Genomic DNA, 19,894 nt, shown 5'->3' with positions numbered 1-19,894 from the left:
ATTCTGGGTCCTGTAGGCACCGCACTACATGTAGCCTGCAGGAAGTGTCACACGATTGGTACTTACCTAAAGGGGTGGAGTCACGTGTCCAGCAGCAGGAGGAGGCAAGGACATTTAAAGTTGAGCAGAAGCCTCACCGTGCTTAGACCCATGGCGCTGAGGAAGGCGGTTTTCAAGCCGAAATGCATTCGCCACTGTGGGTGTTGTAACGAATAAAGGAAGCCTTCACTGTTTCCCCTGTGTGGCCTCTCTTCTTCCGTTGGAGGAGTTCTGTTGGACATTTTTCAGCGCGTGTGCCAGAAGTCGCGCTTTGAGAGGCCCCCGCAGCTTGTAGTTGGCCCTGGCTACGCTGGTCTTCGCATCTGCGAAATTCTGTTGTCCCTGGTAAGGGAAAGACCGGGGCCCACCACCGAGCCTGGGAGAAGCGTTGGCGGAGTAGCAATCGTTCTGATTGCACTGTGGGCGTGGATGATCCCACTTTGCCCCCGTCTATGGTGATTCCTGGATTCTGGAGGTGGCTGCGGACTGGGGAGCGGAGGAGGCGACTGGTGTTCGTCAAAGAACCCCCCAGGGGGCACGAGGACTAGCTGGGACAGGACTTACCCCCGCAAGACACGAAGAAATGGCCAGGTATGGTGCATTCTGGGTCCTGTAGGCACCGCACTACATGTAGCCTGCAGGAAGTGTCACACGATTGGTACTTACCTAAAGGGGTGGAGTCACGTGTCCAGCAGCAGGAGGAGGCAAGGACATTTAAAGTTGAGCAGAAGCCTCACCGTGCTTAGACCCATGGCGCTGAGGAAGGCGGTTTTCAAGCCGAAATGCATTCGCCACTGTGGGTGTTGTAACGAATAAAGGAAGCCTTCACTGTTTCCCCTGTGTGGCCTCTCTTCTTCCGTTGGAGGAGTTCTGTTGGACATTTTTCAGCGCGTGTGCCAGAAGTCGCGCTTTGAGAGGCCCCCGCAGCTTGTAGTTGGCCCTGGCTACGCTGGTCTTCGCATCTGCGAAATTCTGTTGTCCCTGGTAAGGGAAAGACCGGGGCCCACCACCGAGCCTGGGAGAAGCGTTGGCGGAGTAGCAATCGTTCTGATTGCACTGTGGGCGTGGATGATCCCACTTTGCCCCCGTCTATGGTGATTCCTGGATTCTGGAGGTGGCTGCGGACTGGGGAGCGGAGGAGGCGACTGGTGTTCGTCAAAGAACCCCCCAGGGGGCACGAGGACTAGCTGGGACAGGACTTACCCCCGCAAGACACGAAGAAATGGCCAGGTATGGTGCATTCTGGGTCCTGTAGGCACCACACTACATGTAGCCTGCAGGAAGTGTCACACGATTGGTACTTACCTAAAGGGGTGGAGTCACGTGTCCAGCAGCAGGAGGAGGCAAGGACATTTAAAGTTGAGCAGAAGCCTCACCGTGCTTAGACCCATGGCGCTGAGGAAGGCGGTTTTCAAGCCGAAATGCATTCGCCACTGTGGGCGTTGTAACGAATAAAGGAAGCCTTCACTGTTTCCCCTGTGTGGCCTCTCTTCTTCCGTTGGAGGAGTTCTGTTGGACATTTTTCAGCGCGTGTGCCAGAAGTCGCGCTTTGAGAGGCCCCCGCAGCTTGTAGTTGGCCCTGGCTACGCTGGTCTTCGCATCTGCGAAATTCTGTTGTCCCTGGTAAGGGAAAGACCGGGGCCCACCACCGAGCCTGGGAGAAGCGTTGGCGGAGTAGCAATCGTTCTGATTGCACTGTGGGCGTGGATGATCCCACTTTGCCCCCGTCTATGGTGATTCCTGGATTCTGGAGGTGGCTGCGGACTGGGGAGCGGAGGAGGCGACTGGTGTTCGTCAAAGAACCCCCCAGGGGGCACGAGGACTAGCTGGGACAGGACTTACCCCCGCAAGACACGAAGAAATGGCCAGGTATGGTGCATTCTGGGTCCTGTAGGCACCGCACTACATGTAGCCTGCAGGAAGTGTCACACGATTGGTACTTACCTAAAGGGGTGGAGTCACGTGTCCAGCAGCAGGAGGAGGCAAGGACATTTAAAGTTGAGCAGAAGCCTCACCGTGCTTAGACCCATGGCGCTGAGGAAGGCGGTTTTCAAGCCGAAATGCATTCGCCACTGTGGGTGTTGTAACGAATAAAGGAAGCCTTCACTGTTTCCCCTGTGTGGCCTCTCTTCTTCCGTTGGAGGAGTTCTGTTGGATATATATATATATATATATATATATATATATATCCCCAAGACACTCCAAATAAAGTCAGCACTCACGGGGGGTAAATCCTTACTTCTGATTTATTGGCATAAAGTTTAGAAAAAAACGCGTTTCAGCGGTACGCCTTCGTCAGCGTTAGGCAGCCGCCGCAAACGGACTTCCTGAAATACACGTAATTCATCAGGTGACTACCAGAAAAAACGGGCGCCATTATCGAATCAGGCATTAAACAAAACAAAGTTTTCAATTCATCGTGAGTAAACAAAATTAATGCTACCTAATGATAACGCCAGCAATATCAGGTCAATGCAGTTCAAAACAATTGAATAAGTTAAATAAGGTCACTACCTTGTTACGAACCAAAGGAATTATCGATCGTACAAAGGTGCCTATATACAAATGTACCATGAATATTCAGTGAAAATTCAATTGTGTGACAGTGTGCATACGGCACCAGCTACAGAGTGCGCAAGCATTTCAGCAGCGATTGGGAGCGTTCTATATATATATATATATATATTCACTTAAAAAACCATAGGTTTCAGGCCTTATATAGTTAGGAATTAGCATTTAAAAACCATTGAAATTGCTCCTATATAGTTAGTTGTACTAACTATATTTCGCGCACCCGCAATCCACTGCTGATGATGTCACATATTACATCATTCATGACATGGTCAGTGACATCACTGATGACATCACTGATGACATCTCAAATGACATCACTGATGACATCACTGATGACATCTCATTTGACATCACTGATGACATCATCCAGTGACTGTGTGTTTCTGTAAAGTTTAAATATGTTTTACATATTGGAAAATGAGTGGATGTATAATTGTCTGGATGAAGGATTTAGTAGGTGCGTGACTGTATGAGTGAGTGATTAAATGTGTCTTACTAAATGCATGGGTTAGTGACTAAACTGTCTGAATGTGTGCATCAGTATGTCTGTTGTTGTGTAAGCTGCTGCATGTGTTGATCAGTAGCTATATGAGTGGCTATATGGGTTATTGATTGGTTGCCCAAGTATTTGAATGGGAGACTGAGTGTGTGTTTTGGTTGCTGGGAGGTGTGTGACTCTGTGCATAGATGTGTGAGCAGTTGATTCACTAGGTGTATGAGTTCAAGAGTGCATGTGGAAACAGCTATATGGGCGGTTGACTGTGTGCATGGGTGTGTTGGTGAGTGAATGGATATCTCAGTGCTACATGTCCAAGTAAGTACATATGTAAAACACAGTGCATGTGAGAGTTGGCATATATAAATGACTATACATGAGAGCCAGTGAATGTGCGAGTGGCTGTATGGATCATTGTGTACTTGTATCAGTGATTGTATAAGAGAGTAAGTATGTGTTAGTATATGTTTGAATAAGTAAGGTGTTGTGTGTATAACTGTATAGTTGAGGGAATGGAAGTGTGATTGATTCTTTGCATGACTGACTAGGTGTGTGAGTAACTCCATGGATGAGTGGCAGTGTGTGAGTGTCTGTATAGGTGTATGAGTGCATATGATAGTGTTGTGTTGATGTGTGACTGTATGTATGAGTGATTCTATGGGTGAATGAGTGAATGTGTGTGTAGACCTAGGAATCAGTGAGTGCGTATGTAGTAACTGGTATTGGTGTGTCAATGGTTTCTAGAATGGTAGTCTGTATTTAACACTGGGTGTATCAAAGGTTTATATTAGAGTGTGAGGAGGTGCATCGTATTATCACATGAATTATATCATCAGTGATGTGCTCAGTGATGTCAAATGAGATGTCATCAGTGATGTCATCAGTGATGTCATTTGAGATGGGAATGTAATTTTTTTTAATGATGTTTATTAGTTGTCAATCCTAGTACAGAGTAATGCAATATCACTTAATGAATGATTTTCAGTCATGTTTCTGATAGATTTGCCTATGTTGTATTAATTTGCACTCTACTTGCCACAACAACTAGCTCTGTCTAGCAGCTACTAGTCACCCACCTTGATCTTACACAAAACCTTCAACTTCCTGGCTTCAGAAAAAGAGTATTCGATAAAAAAAGGCTATCTAAAAATATAAGAGTTTGAAATTTCAGTGTAGGTGCAAAGTCAAATAATTAAGGATGTATGTATTTGCTTAGCAAGCACATTGACAAAATATGCTGAGGAAGCTAAAAATGTAGCATTGAGTCAAAAATACTTTGCAGCATTTGTAGAGAATGATTGTGCTACAGGGACCTGAACAGTACTGCCGTTGGGTAAGTGAATGAAACGTTTTGCACTTCGAGGTCATCAGTTGAACACATTAGCAGCTCCTCGTGGTAGTGCTGCGGGCGGTGTGGCGGGCGGGAGAGGGTTAGGGGGGTAGTAAACTACGGCATACGGCCAAACTGAGATAAGTAAAGAAATAAAATGAATTACATTGTGCACGCTGGAATGTCAAATGGCGATGCAGTGTGCGCAATGTAATTCGTTTTATTGATCTATTTATTTACTTACCTAAGTTCAACCGTATGCCGTAGTATACTACCCCCCCACCCTGCCCCTCCCCCACTCCACCCCGCCCCACTGCTCCCAGCACTCCCTCGAGGAGCCGCTACTGGTTGAATTATAAGTGGCCTGGTACCCCCACCAGTTACCAAACAGTGGCTGGTTGGTGTTCAGCTTGAAAGGAGCATGAGTCACAGAACCTGTTTCCAATTATGAATGGCTTAGGTTTTAAAAAGGCAGGCAGTGGCTGGCTGGCAGCGATTCTTATTGGGTAAAGAGTGGAGGGGAGTCTGGAAAATAAATGTTCTCAATGAAGCAACGTGGTGGATTGATGATGGAGCAGAGAAGAGAAGCTGGCAGTACTAATGAATTAATGACTTTTCAACGATCTCTCTCTCTCTCTCTCTCTCCTTACTCCAGGTATACTGCTGTAGCCATGCCAATGCTTTACAACACTAGATACAGTTCAAAGCGGAGAGTAACTGTCATGATATCCGTGGTCTGGGTACTCTCCTTTGCCATCTCCTGCCCAATTTTATTTGGATTCAATAACACAGGTAAGTACATTAACTTATCAACTTATGTTGTGTGCAACGTTAGACTTTTATCTTTACACTATCTTTAAATTGTTCATAAATGGCATTAAATATTACTCTAATATTGGTATGATGGAAAAAAAAGTACAGCGGTGGCATTCATTTTTTTTTCATATTCTTTTGTATTCAATTCTCTAGTTACAAGTAAGTATGGTACATACTTTCCACACCAAGAATTGCCACTGCCATACAAAAATATGTGTTTCTACTTCCCATAATTTAATGAAACAGAGTATATTGGGGCGTGTTTACAATACACCTGTGTTGGACTTTGCCCGTTTTTGCAGGGTTATCCTAGAACTGTTTGCCTTCCTCCTGTATTTTTTCTGACCTGTTGATAGTGGTTTTATGACTCCAGTCACTTTATCACTGCTGATCAGTGCTAAAGTTCATATGCTTTCCCTGTAAATTGCTGTTACGGATTGGTGGTTCCATGAATGGCATATTTGATTTACTCGTCAGTCTCTAGCACAGGGCACTGTGTGTACCCAAGGCCTGTAAATCAACTGCTGCTGGTGGGCCTGCAACACTGATTGTGCCACCCACATAAGCAGCCTGTAAATGTAACTCAGACCTGCCACTGTAGTGTCTGTGCGCAGTTTTGTACTACCATGTCGACCTGGCAAGTGCACCCACTTGCCAGGCCCTAACCTTCCCTTTTCTTACACGTGAGTCAACCCTAAGGTAGGCCCAAGTTTACCCTGTGTATGTGAAAGGTAGGACATGCCCCGATGAGTGTGCCATGTACTGATAGTGAAATATTTCCAATTTTGTTTTTCACTATTGTAAGGCTATTTGTCCCGGTAGGATAGAATGGGGAATTTGCTCATAACATCTTATAAGTATAGCTGCCCATGATGAAAAAATAGGAAAATAGAGTTTAGTATGCCTGAACTCAGAATATAAAAAGGCATCTTTTAGCAAAGATGACTTTTATATTGTGTGTTTGAAAATATCACTTTTAGAAAGTGGGTATTTTCTTGCTTAGCCATCCTCTGTGCCTCTGCTAGGTTTGTATATTGACTGTCTGGCTTTTGAATGACAGGGGCTGGGATGTGCAGTCTCTCAGACGGCTACCGGGGGGCGGGGGATGGTAATGTATGTCCTGCCTTTCCTGATTGAGTCTGCCTTTAGAGTGGTGGGAGGAGATTTCCCTTGCACCTGAATAGGGCCTGCCTGCCTTACACAATGATGTCTCCACCTCCTTCCAGGAAGCTACACCAGACAGTACAGAACTGGTTTTGACTGAGCACAGAGCTGCTCTGCCATAGAGAACATGGGATTTTACTGTATAAAAAGAGGGGCCCAGACTTTTAGATCACTTATGGGAATCAAGAGGAACTTTTGCCGAGGAGAAGAGCTTGAGAAACTGAGGAGGAATACTGCACCTGTGCTGTTTGCTGTATGGGTTGGCCTGCAGTGGTTATTTTCTGCTAAGGGAAGGGAAAGGACTTTGCTGTTTGCTGTGTCCCCTCCTTGAGGAAGATCTTCAAGGGCTTTAATTGAGCTCACCTCCTCTTCTGAAGTGTCAGGGACACACAGACTTCACCCCCAGTCTCCCCTGAAGTCCTTTGCAGGGAGTTCTGACCTGCTGAGAGGTGCCTGCCAGTGTTCTAGGGCTCTGGAGGTTGTTTTGGGACTGGAAACTACAAGAACTGTGAAAATCGACGCATCACCATTTTTCAGCGTATCACAGTGGCGCAAGAACAATTTTCCGACTCATCGCCACTGCCGAAGAATACACGCAGTGCCTGCTTGCGACTGAAGTGTCTGCCGTCTGACAAATCCTTTGCACTGATCTCTGACGTCAGTGATCACCACACCAATTCTGACACAGGCCTGTTTGAGGAAAAACCAATGCATCATACCGGATTGTCACGCATCCCATTGAAGCGCCAAGTCTGTTGCATCGTTGAGGGATGCAGTAAAAAAAATGACGCATCACCTCCCAATGTAGTAAGAAACCAACGCATCAATCCCTCTCCGGTAAGGAACCAACGCATCACCTCCCCTGCACAGCAATAAGGAACCAATGCATTACCTCCCCCGGAGCACGGAACCAATGCATCACCTTCCCTGAGTGTAAGGAACCGACTCATCACCTTCCCTGCGGCCCTTTTTGCTTGCATTTTCTGACGCATCCAAGGTACTTTGTGTAAAAGCGTTCCATCCCACATTTTTGGGGAACTGAACTGTTTCTACCTTTTAAGAATCATACTGAATTGTGGATTTTTGTCGTTTGGTCTTGTTTTTTTTTTTAGATAAAGATTACTTATATTTCTAAACTGATGTGGTGTAGCAGGGTTTCCGTTCTCCCACAGAACTGTGCACAGAGATCTAGAACCTGGGTGAGTTAGGGTGACCCACAACTCACCTTTGTTTCAGAAATCCCCTTACCAAGCTAGCTACAGTGTCTCATCGGTAGTAATAACTTACCAATGACTTAGACAATCCAGAACATGAACTTAGAGTACCTCAGGTATCGTGGAACACATGAACACTCTTTCGTTATATTATCATTCCAAACCGAAACTGGGAGGCAAAGAATACACGTGCAAGTTTGAAATGTTTATTTTTCAATGCAGCATTCTCAAACGCAGTATCTTGTATAATATCAATATACATATTATAAAAATCAGAGTCAGCAGCATAGTCACTAATCCATAGTAAGCAAAAGGTGATAGCATTTTATGATGCAAAAATCTATAGAATTCTGTATCACCTATATTTCGCGCACCCTAATTAGCATATTATATTATATCTAAGAAGGTCTCATCCGGGTTCTTAGCAGGGCGGACCCATACCTCTAATTCTCAGTAGGAGGAGATCACATCAACCGCTACCAGCTCTCTGCATGCTCAGCATCAAGTGTGTTGATTAATTCCCTGTAACTGTATCTTAAACCCACGTAGAGCCAAATGTTGGCAGAAACATTATTTGTGTTATGACTAACGTGGTGCGAGGATCAGGCCTTCAGCAACCTTGTGTTAGGTTATTCTGAGAGTGTACAGTTCTCAGTGTGCAGACAGTTGTACCAAGTGTACCAAGCACGACTGATACCAGGGCAATAACATATTATTCTCAAATAAATCACATCTTTCGTCTAGGTTGAAAGCTACAATAACAATTAGGTGTCGTGTGCAAACCGAAGCAGAAAGAAAATATGGCGTTTAAACATTTAATAAGCACATGCTAACTTAACACAATATATAGAAACGTAGTAACCATATGACACCCCCCCAATGATCCGAGGACGGTTAAAAGAGAAAAATATAAGCCAATACTCTATGAGAGGCAAGACATGAAAGCAGAGTTCAATGATATTGAGCCAAGCTAAATGTATGTAAATGTATGTAAAATTTAAAAACCCAAAAATGTATGTATGAATGCCTATAGTGGCCACACAAAATATAAAAAGTCGAACTTGAGGCCTACTTTCAGTTAATAGGCCTAGAACATATGAAAAAATCGAATGTTCGTATTGAAAAAGGCACCATTCAGAATTACTAAAAAGTCACGTGCCATAATGATGGAAGTCTTCAGAGTCACTCATCGTTGAATGAATATGCAAAATAGGTAGCTACAGCTTCCAACATGAAATCACTGCCATCATCCGAAAACAGTTCAGCCATCCAATTAAGCAATGGGAAAGAACATACGTGCTCCTCCAACACCGATTCCTCTAGCAACATCAGAGGACAACTCAGTGGGTTCTCGAGAACGCTCTGTGCCAGAAAGTCATGCGCCGCTGCGAATATGTCCCACTGACCCATTAGTCCATGCATCGCTGCCAGAGCCATAACCCTTTCGCCAGAACAGACCAACTCGTGAGCCACTACGGGGTTCATCAGCTGATCAAAGTTGACGTCAGGAGAAGTCGGTGAACAGAGACACAAATCAATGGCCCAGTCGAAATCACAGCTCAGGCAATGAAACACAGGCTGGACACATGTGAAATAGGAAAATCTGAAGGATAATCCAAAAGCCGTGCTTAAGGTCGCAAGCGGCAAGGAGCCACAAAAATCAAGCATCCGGTTGCGAAACTGCATCAGTAGGGGCTGAGCGTTTCCTTGCGCAGGATGGGCTTCCATGTTTTATAAAATAAAATATCACCAGAACGCCTGCAGCCAAAGCCAGCAAAACAGGAAATCCGCCAAACAGGCTAGCGAATATAGAATGAAAGAACGCAGGGATAATACCAAATACTTTTTCAAATGTAGTCACGAGACCACTGCTAACCATTTTAAAAAAATGAGCCAGGCTCGTTGTGGAGGAGGCATTGAAGATTTGATGAACCAGCTCGCAGAAATGAAACGGCAAATCAGTACTTAAAAGTGCTTGTACTTCTGTGCGTGTGTTTGCTATGTGAAGGACATAAGTTTCGCGGGCAGAGCTCAGGGCCACCTGCTTTTGAGACAATAGGGCTCTTATACGGCCTAAACCATTGAACTCAGCTCTCAAGGTTGGTATTCTTGGCCAAATTAAAACTTCTGAATTCCCATGCGTGGGTGGATACAACACATTCCTGCAGCAAACCACCCTTTCTGACACGGTAACCACATAAGCGATACCAGCCTCTAACCCACAACAAAACTCGTTATTTAAAAGTAAATAACTTCCGTTGGACAACAAAGTGAACGTGGGAACTATTGCCGGAACTGGTGTCCCTTTCAAAACACAGGCCAAATTAGGTTTGTCCTGATTACAAGAACCATGCAACTGGATGTGTCTGCATATTAGTGAGCGGTCAGGCGACTGTGTACATTCTTCACCATTCAGATTCACTTCATTTCCCTCCTTTAGGCATCTGTAAGTGTATGGTAAAGACCATGTCTCATGGAGGAAAGCGCTGCCTAATGGTTCATATCGCCCAATGGCTATATATTTCATACAATTTGTAAATTTATACAAAGCAAAAGGTAAGGTTATAACACCATGGATAAGCCATGTAGCAGCAGTCACCTCAGCCACAGAAAATGGCAGGGATTCTAATTTTTCAATATGTAACATAGAAAATGTTGCATCTCTCATTGATAGCATGCGCTGTTTTTCAGTTAGATTAAATGGGGCAAATAGTGACGAGACGTTCATAAAATTCCATGGCACTCGACCAGACTTAAGAGTCTGTAGTGTCCAAGCAAACTGCATCACAGAACGCAATTGATTTTGACCATGATATAACACGGACACTTCATCATGTACAATGTCAACAACAGAAGACACAATATTGTTTAACGTGTAAATTCGGGAAGAAAGCGTGTTAATGCTGTTATCAACAACTGCAAGCACCTTCTCTAAATTTGCTTGATCAATAGCTCTCAGGCGTTTAGCAGCCTCAACCTGGGTAACTTTCCAAATTTCATTGTAAATCGCATATAGCCATCGTTTAGATCTACCTTTAGCTGGGCCTTTTATAAAATCGTTCAAATCCACATTATCATTTAATAGAGACAGATGTAGTTTAACTGCAGCTAATGTGGAATGTTGTAACCAATTCTGACACAGCTTCCCCACAGAATAAGTCGTGACAGTATAGTCTTCTTCAAAACGGGGATCGAGTCTGACTTTTGTGAACCCCTTAGCCAAACCCAGAAAACGGCGTTGGCAAGAATCAGCACTCCTATGCCACACCAGCCAACCCTTGGAATCCAAACTGGAAACGTTAAAGGACGAATTTTGTAAAAGAGTTTGCAACTCCTGAATGGACAAATCAGTAAAATTACCCCAACCTGTATATTCCTCTAAATCTGGGATGGTCGGTGTATTTAATTTTTTAGAAGTAGCCAATCCAAAGCATGTTGTTTGGAAAATGGATGAATTTAAAAACAACATGTGATTCGGGATGAGACATGCACGGTGCAAAGCCTCAGTGCCTTGTACCTGCCAATCTTTGGTACCCCAAACCGATTTAAGGTCAATTGTTCCTTTCCAAAACTCGTAGCCATCTACAGCCAACCTGTTTAGAAAGGACTTCGAATACAGAAATTTTGTATCGGTAAGTCTAACTTTGGACATGGACTTTTGTGTCATTTTAAAATAAAATGACTCGGGATTAGATTGATTAAAGTCTGTAAAATAGGTGTATTTTTTCAGAAACGTATTGGAACTGCCACCAAATGGAGTGGGGCAATGTTCCCATTGTGTATAATTTACAGTAACCCTCCTGGAATTTGTCTTATGTAAAAAATGATTACCATAGTGTTGAAAACAAAACAAATCACCATAATTAATAGAATCTGTGTACAGATCCTCAGCATCGAAGGCAGCATAATACTTTAAATCCGAGAATAATGCTTCTACGGCCTGAATATCCCAATCATCAGAACGTATATTCTGTTTAATTACATCTCCCATGTTTACTCTAAGCACATTTGGAACATTAATCACTTCAGTGGGCCCATGTATCTGAAACCTAACCGCATCCCACACAATCCCATCAAGGACAGGCCAAGCAGTAATGTTAACTGTATTTAAGTTTCGTTTCAGTCTGTGCGCAGAATGTGAAGAGGAAAGAGGGGCCAATGTTCCATTAAGGTACCGAATTCCTGTTCTTTCTTTAACGTAGTGACCATCAATCAGACGGAAAAAATAAAACACAAAACCAATTGACATAAAAAGATAGAATGAAAATAGGATCAACCAAATGTATGTCCAAGGCGGAATTAAAAAATGTTTTTTAAACAACGTGGCATATCTTGCAATGTTTGTGGGTTTCTTTGAAGGTTCCGAAACAGAGTCAAAAGAGAATCTGGACTGGCCTGCCAAACGGGTCTGTAAATCAGGCATCGATAAATCAGCAGGATAAGTGTAGTTTAGCTCATCAATGTTAGTATCAGGAATAGTATTTAATAAAGGACTGGATATGGCAGGCATCTCGAAGGACACCTCCTGTTCTGCACCAGATGTAATAGCCAGCACAGAGTGCCTCACCATGGAAGGACAGGATACAGCCGGTGTCATGCTATGAAGAATCGGCCACCCTGTGTGTCTTGACATTGTCAATAGAAATAAATCTGTTTTCCTTACGACCTGGAAGTGGTGGTAAAATGACTGTTCTTGTGCCCTTCACTCCAAGAACTCGAACCGGTGCACGATATGAGGGACCAAACTCTTTCTTGTTATCGATCTTCTCTCGAACCAGTTCTCCAACTTGGGGTAGCCAGCCAACTACCGGGATCTGCAGCGCATCATCCGATGTGGAGGGCAAATGTTCCTTTGCAAGACTGTTTCTGGTCTTTTGTAGATTCTGTAAAACATTGCAATGTTCATCTACGTCAAAGGCCGTGGCCTGGGCCTTGCTGTCTAGCCCATCGAGGTCAGGTACATACATCTTGATACCAAAGAGCATTTCGTATGGGGTCCGCCCACCCAGAGACCTTCTAGGGAGATTATTAAGCGCACGCTGCACGCCTATGAGGTGGGCTAACCAGTTTCTGCCAGTGCCTATAACCCGAGCTGTCAAAGATTGCTTTAAGTCGCGGTTCATTCGTTCAACTACACTATTACCCTCAGGTCTGTAGGGACTCAAAAATTTGACTTGGACCCCCATCGAAACCATAGCATCCTTATACGCCTTAGAGGCAAAAGCCGGACCCTGATCCGAATGGAAGGTACCACAGGCAAAAATTCCCACAAAGACTCGCAAATCCTTAATGACAGTACGTGAATCAGCGCTCCGATGTGGCCATACCTACACAAAGCGTGTGCATGAATCAACTGCTACTAAGATGTACTTATACGCAGTATCAGAAGAAAATGGACCGCAGTGATCCAAATAAACGCATCCAAGTGGTTTATTCGAGATGTACAACTGTGTCTGAGTCGGACGCGCAGCAGTTGAAGGCTTAATCTGCTGGCAAATGTCACATTGAAGGACATAATCGCGCGTCTGTTTATACAGTCCCCGCCACCAGAACCTCTGTTGTAGCTGAGTTACAGTGGCTGAGACGCCCGCATGCGCAGACGCCACACCTTCATGCGCCGCTGTAATCAAAGCAGCTCTGCGATCCGAGTTGGGAACTAGACGTTCGCCAACTTCAGGGATTTTCACATAAGGAACCTTATCGGGACTTAAGTGGTATGTGTATTTAGAAGGGAACCCCGCAGGATATTTACTTCCCTTCTCCGTTGCAGCAACTGCTGCCAAGATGTCATCATCTATTTTGCTTTTGGACCTAGTGACCGCTGCAACTAAGTATTTTGATACCGCTGACTTCGCTGCTTCATCAGCAAGCGAGTTGCCAACAGCGTGGACCCCCACGCGCTGATGACCGAGAGTATGAATCACAAACACGAGTGGCAGCTTCTCTTTCATTTCCGCCACTCGGACCCAGATCATTTTATCTTTTATTGTGCTACCTTTGGAATCGCGAAATTCATTTTGAATCCAAAAGAACAAGTTCTCATTGTAAGACTGGACACAGTAGTAAGAATCACTTACGATCAAAGTCGTCACACTAGGATCAGCGTACTCCAATGCAAGCATCAGTGCACGAAGCTCTGCTAATTGTGCGGTGCAGTCCCCAAGCGTCTGCGTATGCACGACACTGGACTTGAACTCATCGTTCACCATGGCCCCGACCACAATGGCGCAAGCGGAAACGTAGGCATGTTTAGAGCCATGCGCAACCTGCGCCGAACCATCAGTGTAAATGATGCAATGGAAATCCTCCAACGGCCGCATTGCTAATGGAGCAGGATGAACAAATTCATACTGTAAATACTCCTGCGACCGTAAAGTGGCGTCAAAAATAAACGTGACATCCTGGGATGTCAAGGAGGCAGCCCATTGAATCCACCAAGGGTGCAAAGCTTTGGAATTAGGTACACTGGCTTTCGTAACCGCCTCTAAGGCAGGACACGGGGTAACAACCAACATACGCTTTCCTTGTGACAGGGCACGTTCCTTAAGAATTGCCATCTGCACAGCCGTTAAAACTTTCTCCACAGTGGAAAACCGCAATTCAGCCGAAGTGTACAAGTGTGACTTGTAAGCAATAGGTACTGTGTCTCCTTCATTAAAAGTCAGGTACGTGAAACCCACCGCCCCAGGGATAATTCTTATCACCAGGTTGGTCTGGTTATCACGAGTCTGTAAGTATTCAGAAGCGAGCAAATCAGCCTGCAAAGACTGCAGAATGGCCGAATGCTCAGGCAGCCAGCATGATTTGGAAAAAGATGGTTGTATCAAAGCATACAAAGGCTTGATACGCTGGGCATATTCCGGAATGTATGTCCTCCCGAAATTCCGAAAGCCCAGTAGAGATTGTAATTTTTTCAGTGTTGTCGGAGAGCGCAACTGTGCGCATTTCTCCAGGAAGTGGGGTGCTAAACCCTTCCCTTCGTTGTTAAGCTTGTAACCAAGAAACAACACTGTGTACTCTGCAATGTGCGATTTTGCAAAGTTAAACTTGTAACCTATGTCAGCAAAGTTACAAATTATGCTATTTACCCGACACAGATGCTCCCAAAGATCGTCGTCTGTGAGATAAATGTCATCCACATACGAACAAGCAACTGGGTCGAAGCTCTCCAGAAGAGAGACAATGCATGCGGAAAATACTCCAGGACTGTTCCTGTAGCCCATTGGGAGTCGCCTAAACATTTTTTGCACACCACCGCATGTAAAACTGGTCCATTGGGAACTTAGATCGTCTAATCTATGGGCATAAAAACCATTGGAAATGTCAAGCGTGGTTTTGAACCGTTTACGCTCAAGACTATTCACTAACGCAGAGCCATGAGTATTCTGTACTGCGCAGTTACGGCAATGCGAGTTCAAATGCCTATAATCCAAAACCAAACGATATGAGCCGTCCGGCTTGTTCACAGTAAAAAGGGGGTTATTCATCGGTGACACACACGTTTCAATTACACCTTGATATTCCAACTGTTCAAGGATAGCCGCGACTGAAGCTTTGGCTTCACGCCGTATGGGATATTGAGGTTGTGGCTGTGGCTGAGACCGTAAAGGAATCTCGTGGCTTGGTGACAATTTATCCCAGCCACACTGATTGCGGTACACAGCCGGCGCAAGCGCCAGAGCCCACTCTTCTGCAAAATGCAGCGCCTCCACTCTCGGCACAGTGTGCGGGAAGCTGGGTAGGATTACCTCCTCCCCTCGCGGAGCTGCGAGAACAAAAGGTGGGGGCCAGTCAGCCTCCGAAAGCAAAATGTCATACGTAGACGAGAGATTTTCCCAAAATACCCCTTTTACAGTTCGCTGCATGTCACCTTCAATTAGCAGGACAATTTCAAAAAGACGTTCAGGGGGAGCAACATGCGTATCAGCAGTTTCAATCACAACATAAGAATCAGTCGCTGTCACCTTCAACAGTGGACGGAGGGCCTCTCTCACTATGGTAATCTCTGCTGCGCTGTCCAGCAAGGTCAGAGCCCACGTCAGATTCCGAAGCCGCGTTCTCACTATCTGGGGCATAACGATGCGCGGTCAGGGCAGCGACTTTCTTCGTGGCAAACTGTGGTCTCTTGGGCGTAGAGCCTTCCTGCTGATCTCCACCGGCACGCGGGCGGGGCTGACCACGTCCTTGCTGGCCACCCCGGCCCCTGCCGCCCCCTCCACCACCGGTTGACGGAGCCGATGAGTCCTGAAAGGAACGAGGAGAGCGTTGGTCAGAAGCCTGAAACCTCTCAGGCGATTTAATCATCGCGCGGTCGCGCAATTCATAAACACGATCCGACTGCGCAGGCTACGGAGACGCAGGAGCAGAAACCTGTGTTTGTTGTTGTTGTTGCTTACCCTGATTCTGCTTTTTAGGCCAATTTTGTTTCTTGGACTTTTGTTGACCACTAGTTTCCGATGTCTGACCCTGGGGCTGCTTTTTCTCCTTATCAGGAAAAGCTTTAACCCCCATTGCATTGCGGCCAACCATTTTGTAAGCAGCTACAATTATCTTTGCTAACCGTCATGGTCGTTCGGCCTCGGGAACCAACGCTAATGCGTTAGCAACTTGAAAGTTCACTGCATCCCCCTTGACATTCGCAAGGATCAGATCGCAAACCACATCAAAGGAGCCACACAGGCGCATACCCAATTCAACAGCCGACTCCGGTCCGTGTTCGTCTTGAACACGTTTAAGGACCCTACCTAGATTGGTCACAGACGGGGAGCCATAGCACCTCGAATAGACCGCTGCAAAAGTCTTGCCCCAGGTCTCACAGTCAACAAGTTCAGGAGCCAAATCTTTCGGCAAACTTAGTGTAAGAATCCGGTGTTTATCACCCGGACTCGTGTTGGGAAACACAGCTTCCAGCTGGCCGAATTTCTCAGCAAGCCAGAACGGAAAATCATCCTTGTCCTGGGGCTTTTTACCCATCACAGAATTAACCATGACCGGATTGATTTTCAGACCAGCATGTTCTGCACAAAGCTGTGCGCCCCTAGGGGCCGCGTCCTGAACATTACGGCTAGTAAAATGAACAAGCGCTCTAATCACTTCCACCGTGACTTCATGAAGCCGCCGCAGATCAGCCACGTTACAAGTGGCACGTCGAGGGTGAGGAGTAAATCCAGCCAAAGCGGGCCAAGGAGTGCCCGGAATGGACAAAGGACCTAACCTCGGAGCGGTCAAAGCGTGCGGTAGGGCGCCACCAAACCAAACTCCATGCTGCCAAGCGTCAATAGGAACTTCCAGTGCCCTGTACGGAGCGTACGCAACCGGTACATCCGAAGCAGTGTATGAGTGGAACACACCAGAATTAGCGTCCACTGCCGGAAATGTCACCCACGAATAAAACAGTTCGTACGGGTAAGCATGTTCCGCACTCACCACCAGAACCACAGCCAAGCCTTCCAGAGGAACATCATACATCCGCAAATGGTCACGCACCGCAATGCGACTATGCTGCGGGATGTCCACGGCTTGAGCCATGTCAGCACAGGAAAGTGAAAACACAAAGAATACTTTGTAGCACAACTGGGTAGTAATTCAAAGAAACCGTTTTAGATAGATTCAAGCTTGAAAAAGACCTATTTCAAAATAGGTAGGTTTTTCCGACACTGCCGTTTTCCGGAAACGGGAATGTAGGCGTTAAGGTTTGAATGATATACTACTCGAGTGTCATGATATAAGGCCAATCAACGTATGGGCGCCATGTAGCAGGGTTTCCGTTCTCCCACAGAACTGTGCACAGAGATCTAGAACCTGGGTGAGTTAGGGTGACCCACAACTCACCTTTGTTTCAGAAATCCCCTTACCAAGCTAGCTACAGTGTCTCATCGGTAGTAATAACTTACCAATGACTTAGACAATCCAGAACATGAACTTAGAGTACCTCAGGTATCGTGGAACACATGAACACTCTTTCGTTATATTATCACTCCAAACCGAAACTGGGAGGCAAAGAATACACGTGCAAGTTTGAAATGTTTATTTTTCAATGCAGCATTCTCAAACGCAGTATCTTGTATAATATCAATATACATATTATAAAAATCAGAGTCAGCAGCATAGTCACTAATCCATAGTAAGCAAAAGGTGATAGCATTTTATGATGCAAAAATCTATAGAATTCTGTATCACCTATATTTCGCGCACCCTAATTAGCATATTATATTATATCTAAGAAGGTCTCATCTGGGTTCTTAGCAGGGCGGACCCATACCTCTAATTCTCAGTAGGAGGAGATTACATCAACCGCTACCAGCTCTCTTCATGCTCAGCATCAAGTGTGTTGATTCATTCCCTGTAACTGTATCTTAAACCCACGTAGAGCCAAATGTTGGCAGAAACATTATTTGTGTTATGACTAACGTGGTGCGAGGATCAGGCCTTCAGCAACCTTGTGTTAGGTTATTCTGAGAGTGTGCAGTTCTCAGTGTGCAGACAGTTGTACCAAGTGTACCAAGCACAACTGATACCAGGGCAATAACATATTATTCTCAAATAAATCACATCTTTCGTCTAGGTTGAAAGCTACAATAACAATTAGGTGTCGTGTGCAAACCGAAGCAGAAAGAAAATATGGCGTTTAAACATTTAATAAGCACATGCTAACTTAACACAATATATAGAAACGTAGTAACCATATGACAGTGGTGTCCATTTGTAGTGTTTTCACTGTACTACTGTATGTGTTCACACATTCTTTACGCTCTGCCTCTTAGATAAGCCTGTCTGCTTGTGCCAAACTACCAAGGGGGTGAGCATGGGTTATTTTAGAAGTATATCCCCCCTACCCTGACTAGGAAGAAGGGTCCCTACTTGGACAAAGGTACCTACATCTGCCAACTAGAGACCTCCATTTCTAACACTGTGCAGCGTATTTTGAAGCTCCTAAGGCGTAGTGTGTCGACCCGTATTTAAAAGGCCACGCAAAGCCTCACTGTGTGGCTTTTCATGGCCTTGTAAATGTGGAGTAAGGCTATGCCTTACTCTGCATTGGAGAGGCGTTCACACATAACACCCATTGTTTGTGACACTGCCCCAGATTTACAACATAGAGGAAATCTGGGTCAGCACCAAAATGAACACCTTCCCAAAGCATGTGTAATGTTGAGAAATGTTTTCATTTCTCCTTGTTTTTTTCTCATTCCACAGCACACATAGAAATAAGAAAACACCTGATTTGATTGTTTTTGTGCAAGAAGGTGTTGCTTCCTGCACAAAAAAATCAAGCCAGCAACACAGACACCCTTGAACCATGGTGCAAGGGTGCCTGAGCTGTTGTTCGGCTGCAGTTTGTGTGCCGGCAGAAAGGACAGGAATGCTCCATATATTGTAGAAATGGTGCATTCCCGCCCTTTTCTTTTGTTGTAGAGCAGCGCAGCTAGAAGGCTTGCAGCACTGCCTTACACCAAAATATTGTAAATATACCCCATTAACCTCATGCCAGTCTGCATTTCAAGTCAGATTGTCACTTAATGAGGACACCAGGCTATTATTACTGCTGCTGACCCCAAAGGATAATATGACAGATATTTAAGTAACCGCCATAAAGGATTTATGTTTAAAAGGGTGTTGTCAGGAGCCCACAAGTATGCCATAGGTAGGGTTGTAGTGTGTAATATTGGGTAGAGAATATCACAATACCTTAATATTGTAGCCAAAATATCGAAGACAAAAATATTGAAAGGCAAGTTCCTGTAGATAAGTATAGATTTAGTGTTCTTACCTCCACTTCTACATGCGGTGAAGATATATATGTGGATTTAGGTATAGAAAACATATACTTACCTGTCAATCATTTTGTCCTTGATATTTGGCTACGATACTAAGGTACCACAATACTCCCTACTCAATATTCTGCACCCGCACCCAAGGTTAGTGCAGCAAACTGCCCATTTGCTCTTATCCTCAATCTACTAGTGAGTTTGATCCAAAAGTGTGAATCTCTAATAATCAGGAATAGGTAATTATGTACATTCATATAATCAACAACCTCTTTCAGGAAAAAAGAAACCAGGGAAATATGGTAAGAGACACCTGAAAAAGCATAATTTGGTATGAAACCTGTAAAAAGACACATGCTTATGTAATTATTTGATTCCTTAAGTAAATCCCTTCTTTGATAAACCTCAAAGTCGGCACGGAGGGGGGGGGGGGGTCTTTGGGGACCAAGCCACTAATTTCCCATCCCCTCAGAATTTAATCAAATATGGCAGA

General features: G+C 44.9%; 1 protein-coding gene across 1 annotated transcript in view; it reads left to right on the top strand.

The window, feature by feature from the left end:
- The window catches only part of DRD2 (dopamine receptor D2), a 1,101,420-nt gene that overhangs the window by 884,787 nt on the left and 196,739 nt on the right, over positions 1 to 19,894 (top strand). Inside the window, exon 5 of the mRNA XM_086957378.1 lies at positions 5,095 to 5,231. Within this exon, the coding sequence (XP_086813504.1) occupies positions 5,095 to 5,231 (137 nt within the window). The remainder of the gene's footprint in view (positions 1 to 5,094; positions 5,232 to 19,894) is intronic.

The sequence above is a fragment of the Lissotriton vulgaris genome, chromosome 2_1 (genome assembly GCF_964263255.1).
Source record: "Lissotriton vulgaris chromosome 2_1, aLisVul1.2, whole genome shotgun sequence".
Classification (NCBI taxonomy): domain Eukaryota; kingdom Metazoa; phylum Chordata; class Amphibia; order Caudata; family Salamandridae; genus Lissotriton; species Lissotriton vulgaris.
The sequence above is the reverse complement of the archived record's forward strand: the minus strand, read 5'-3'. Positions and strand labels throughout refer to the sequence as shown.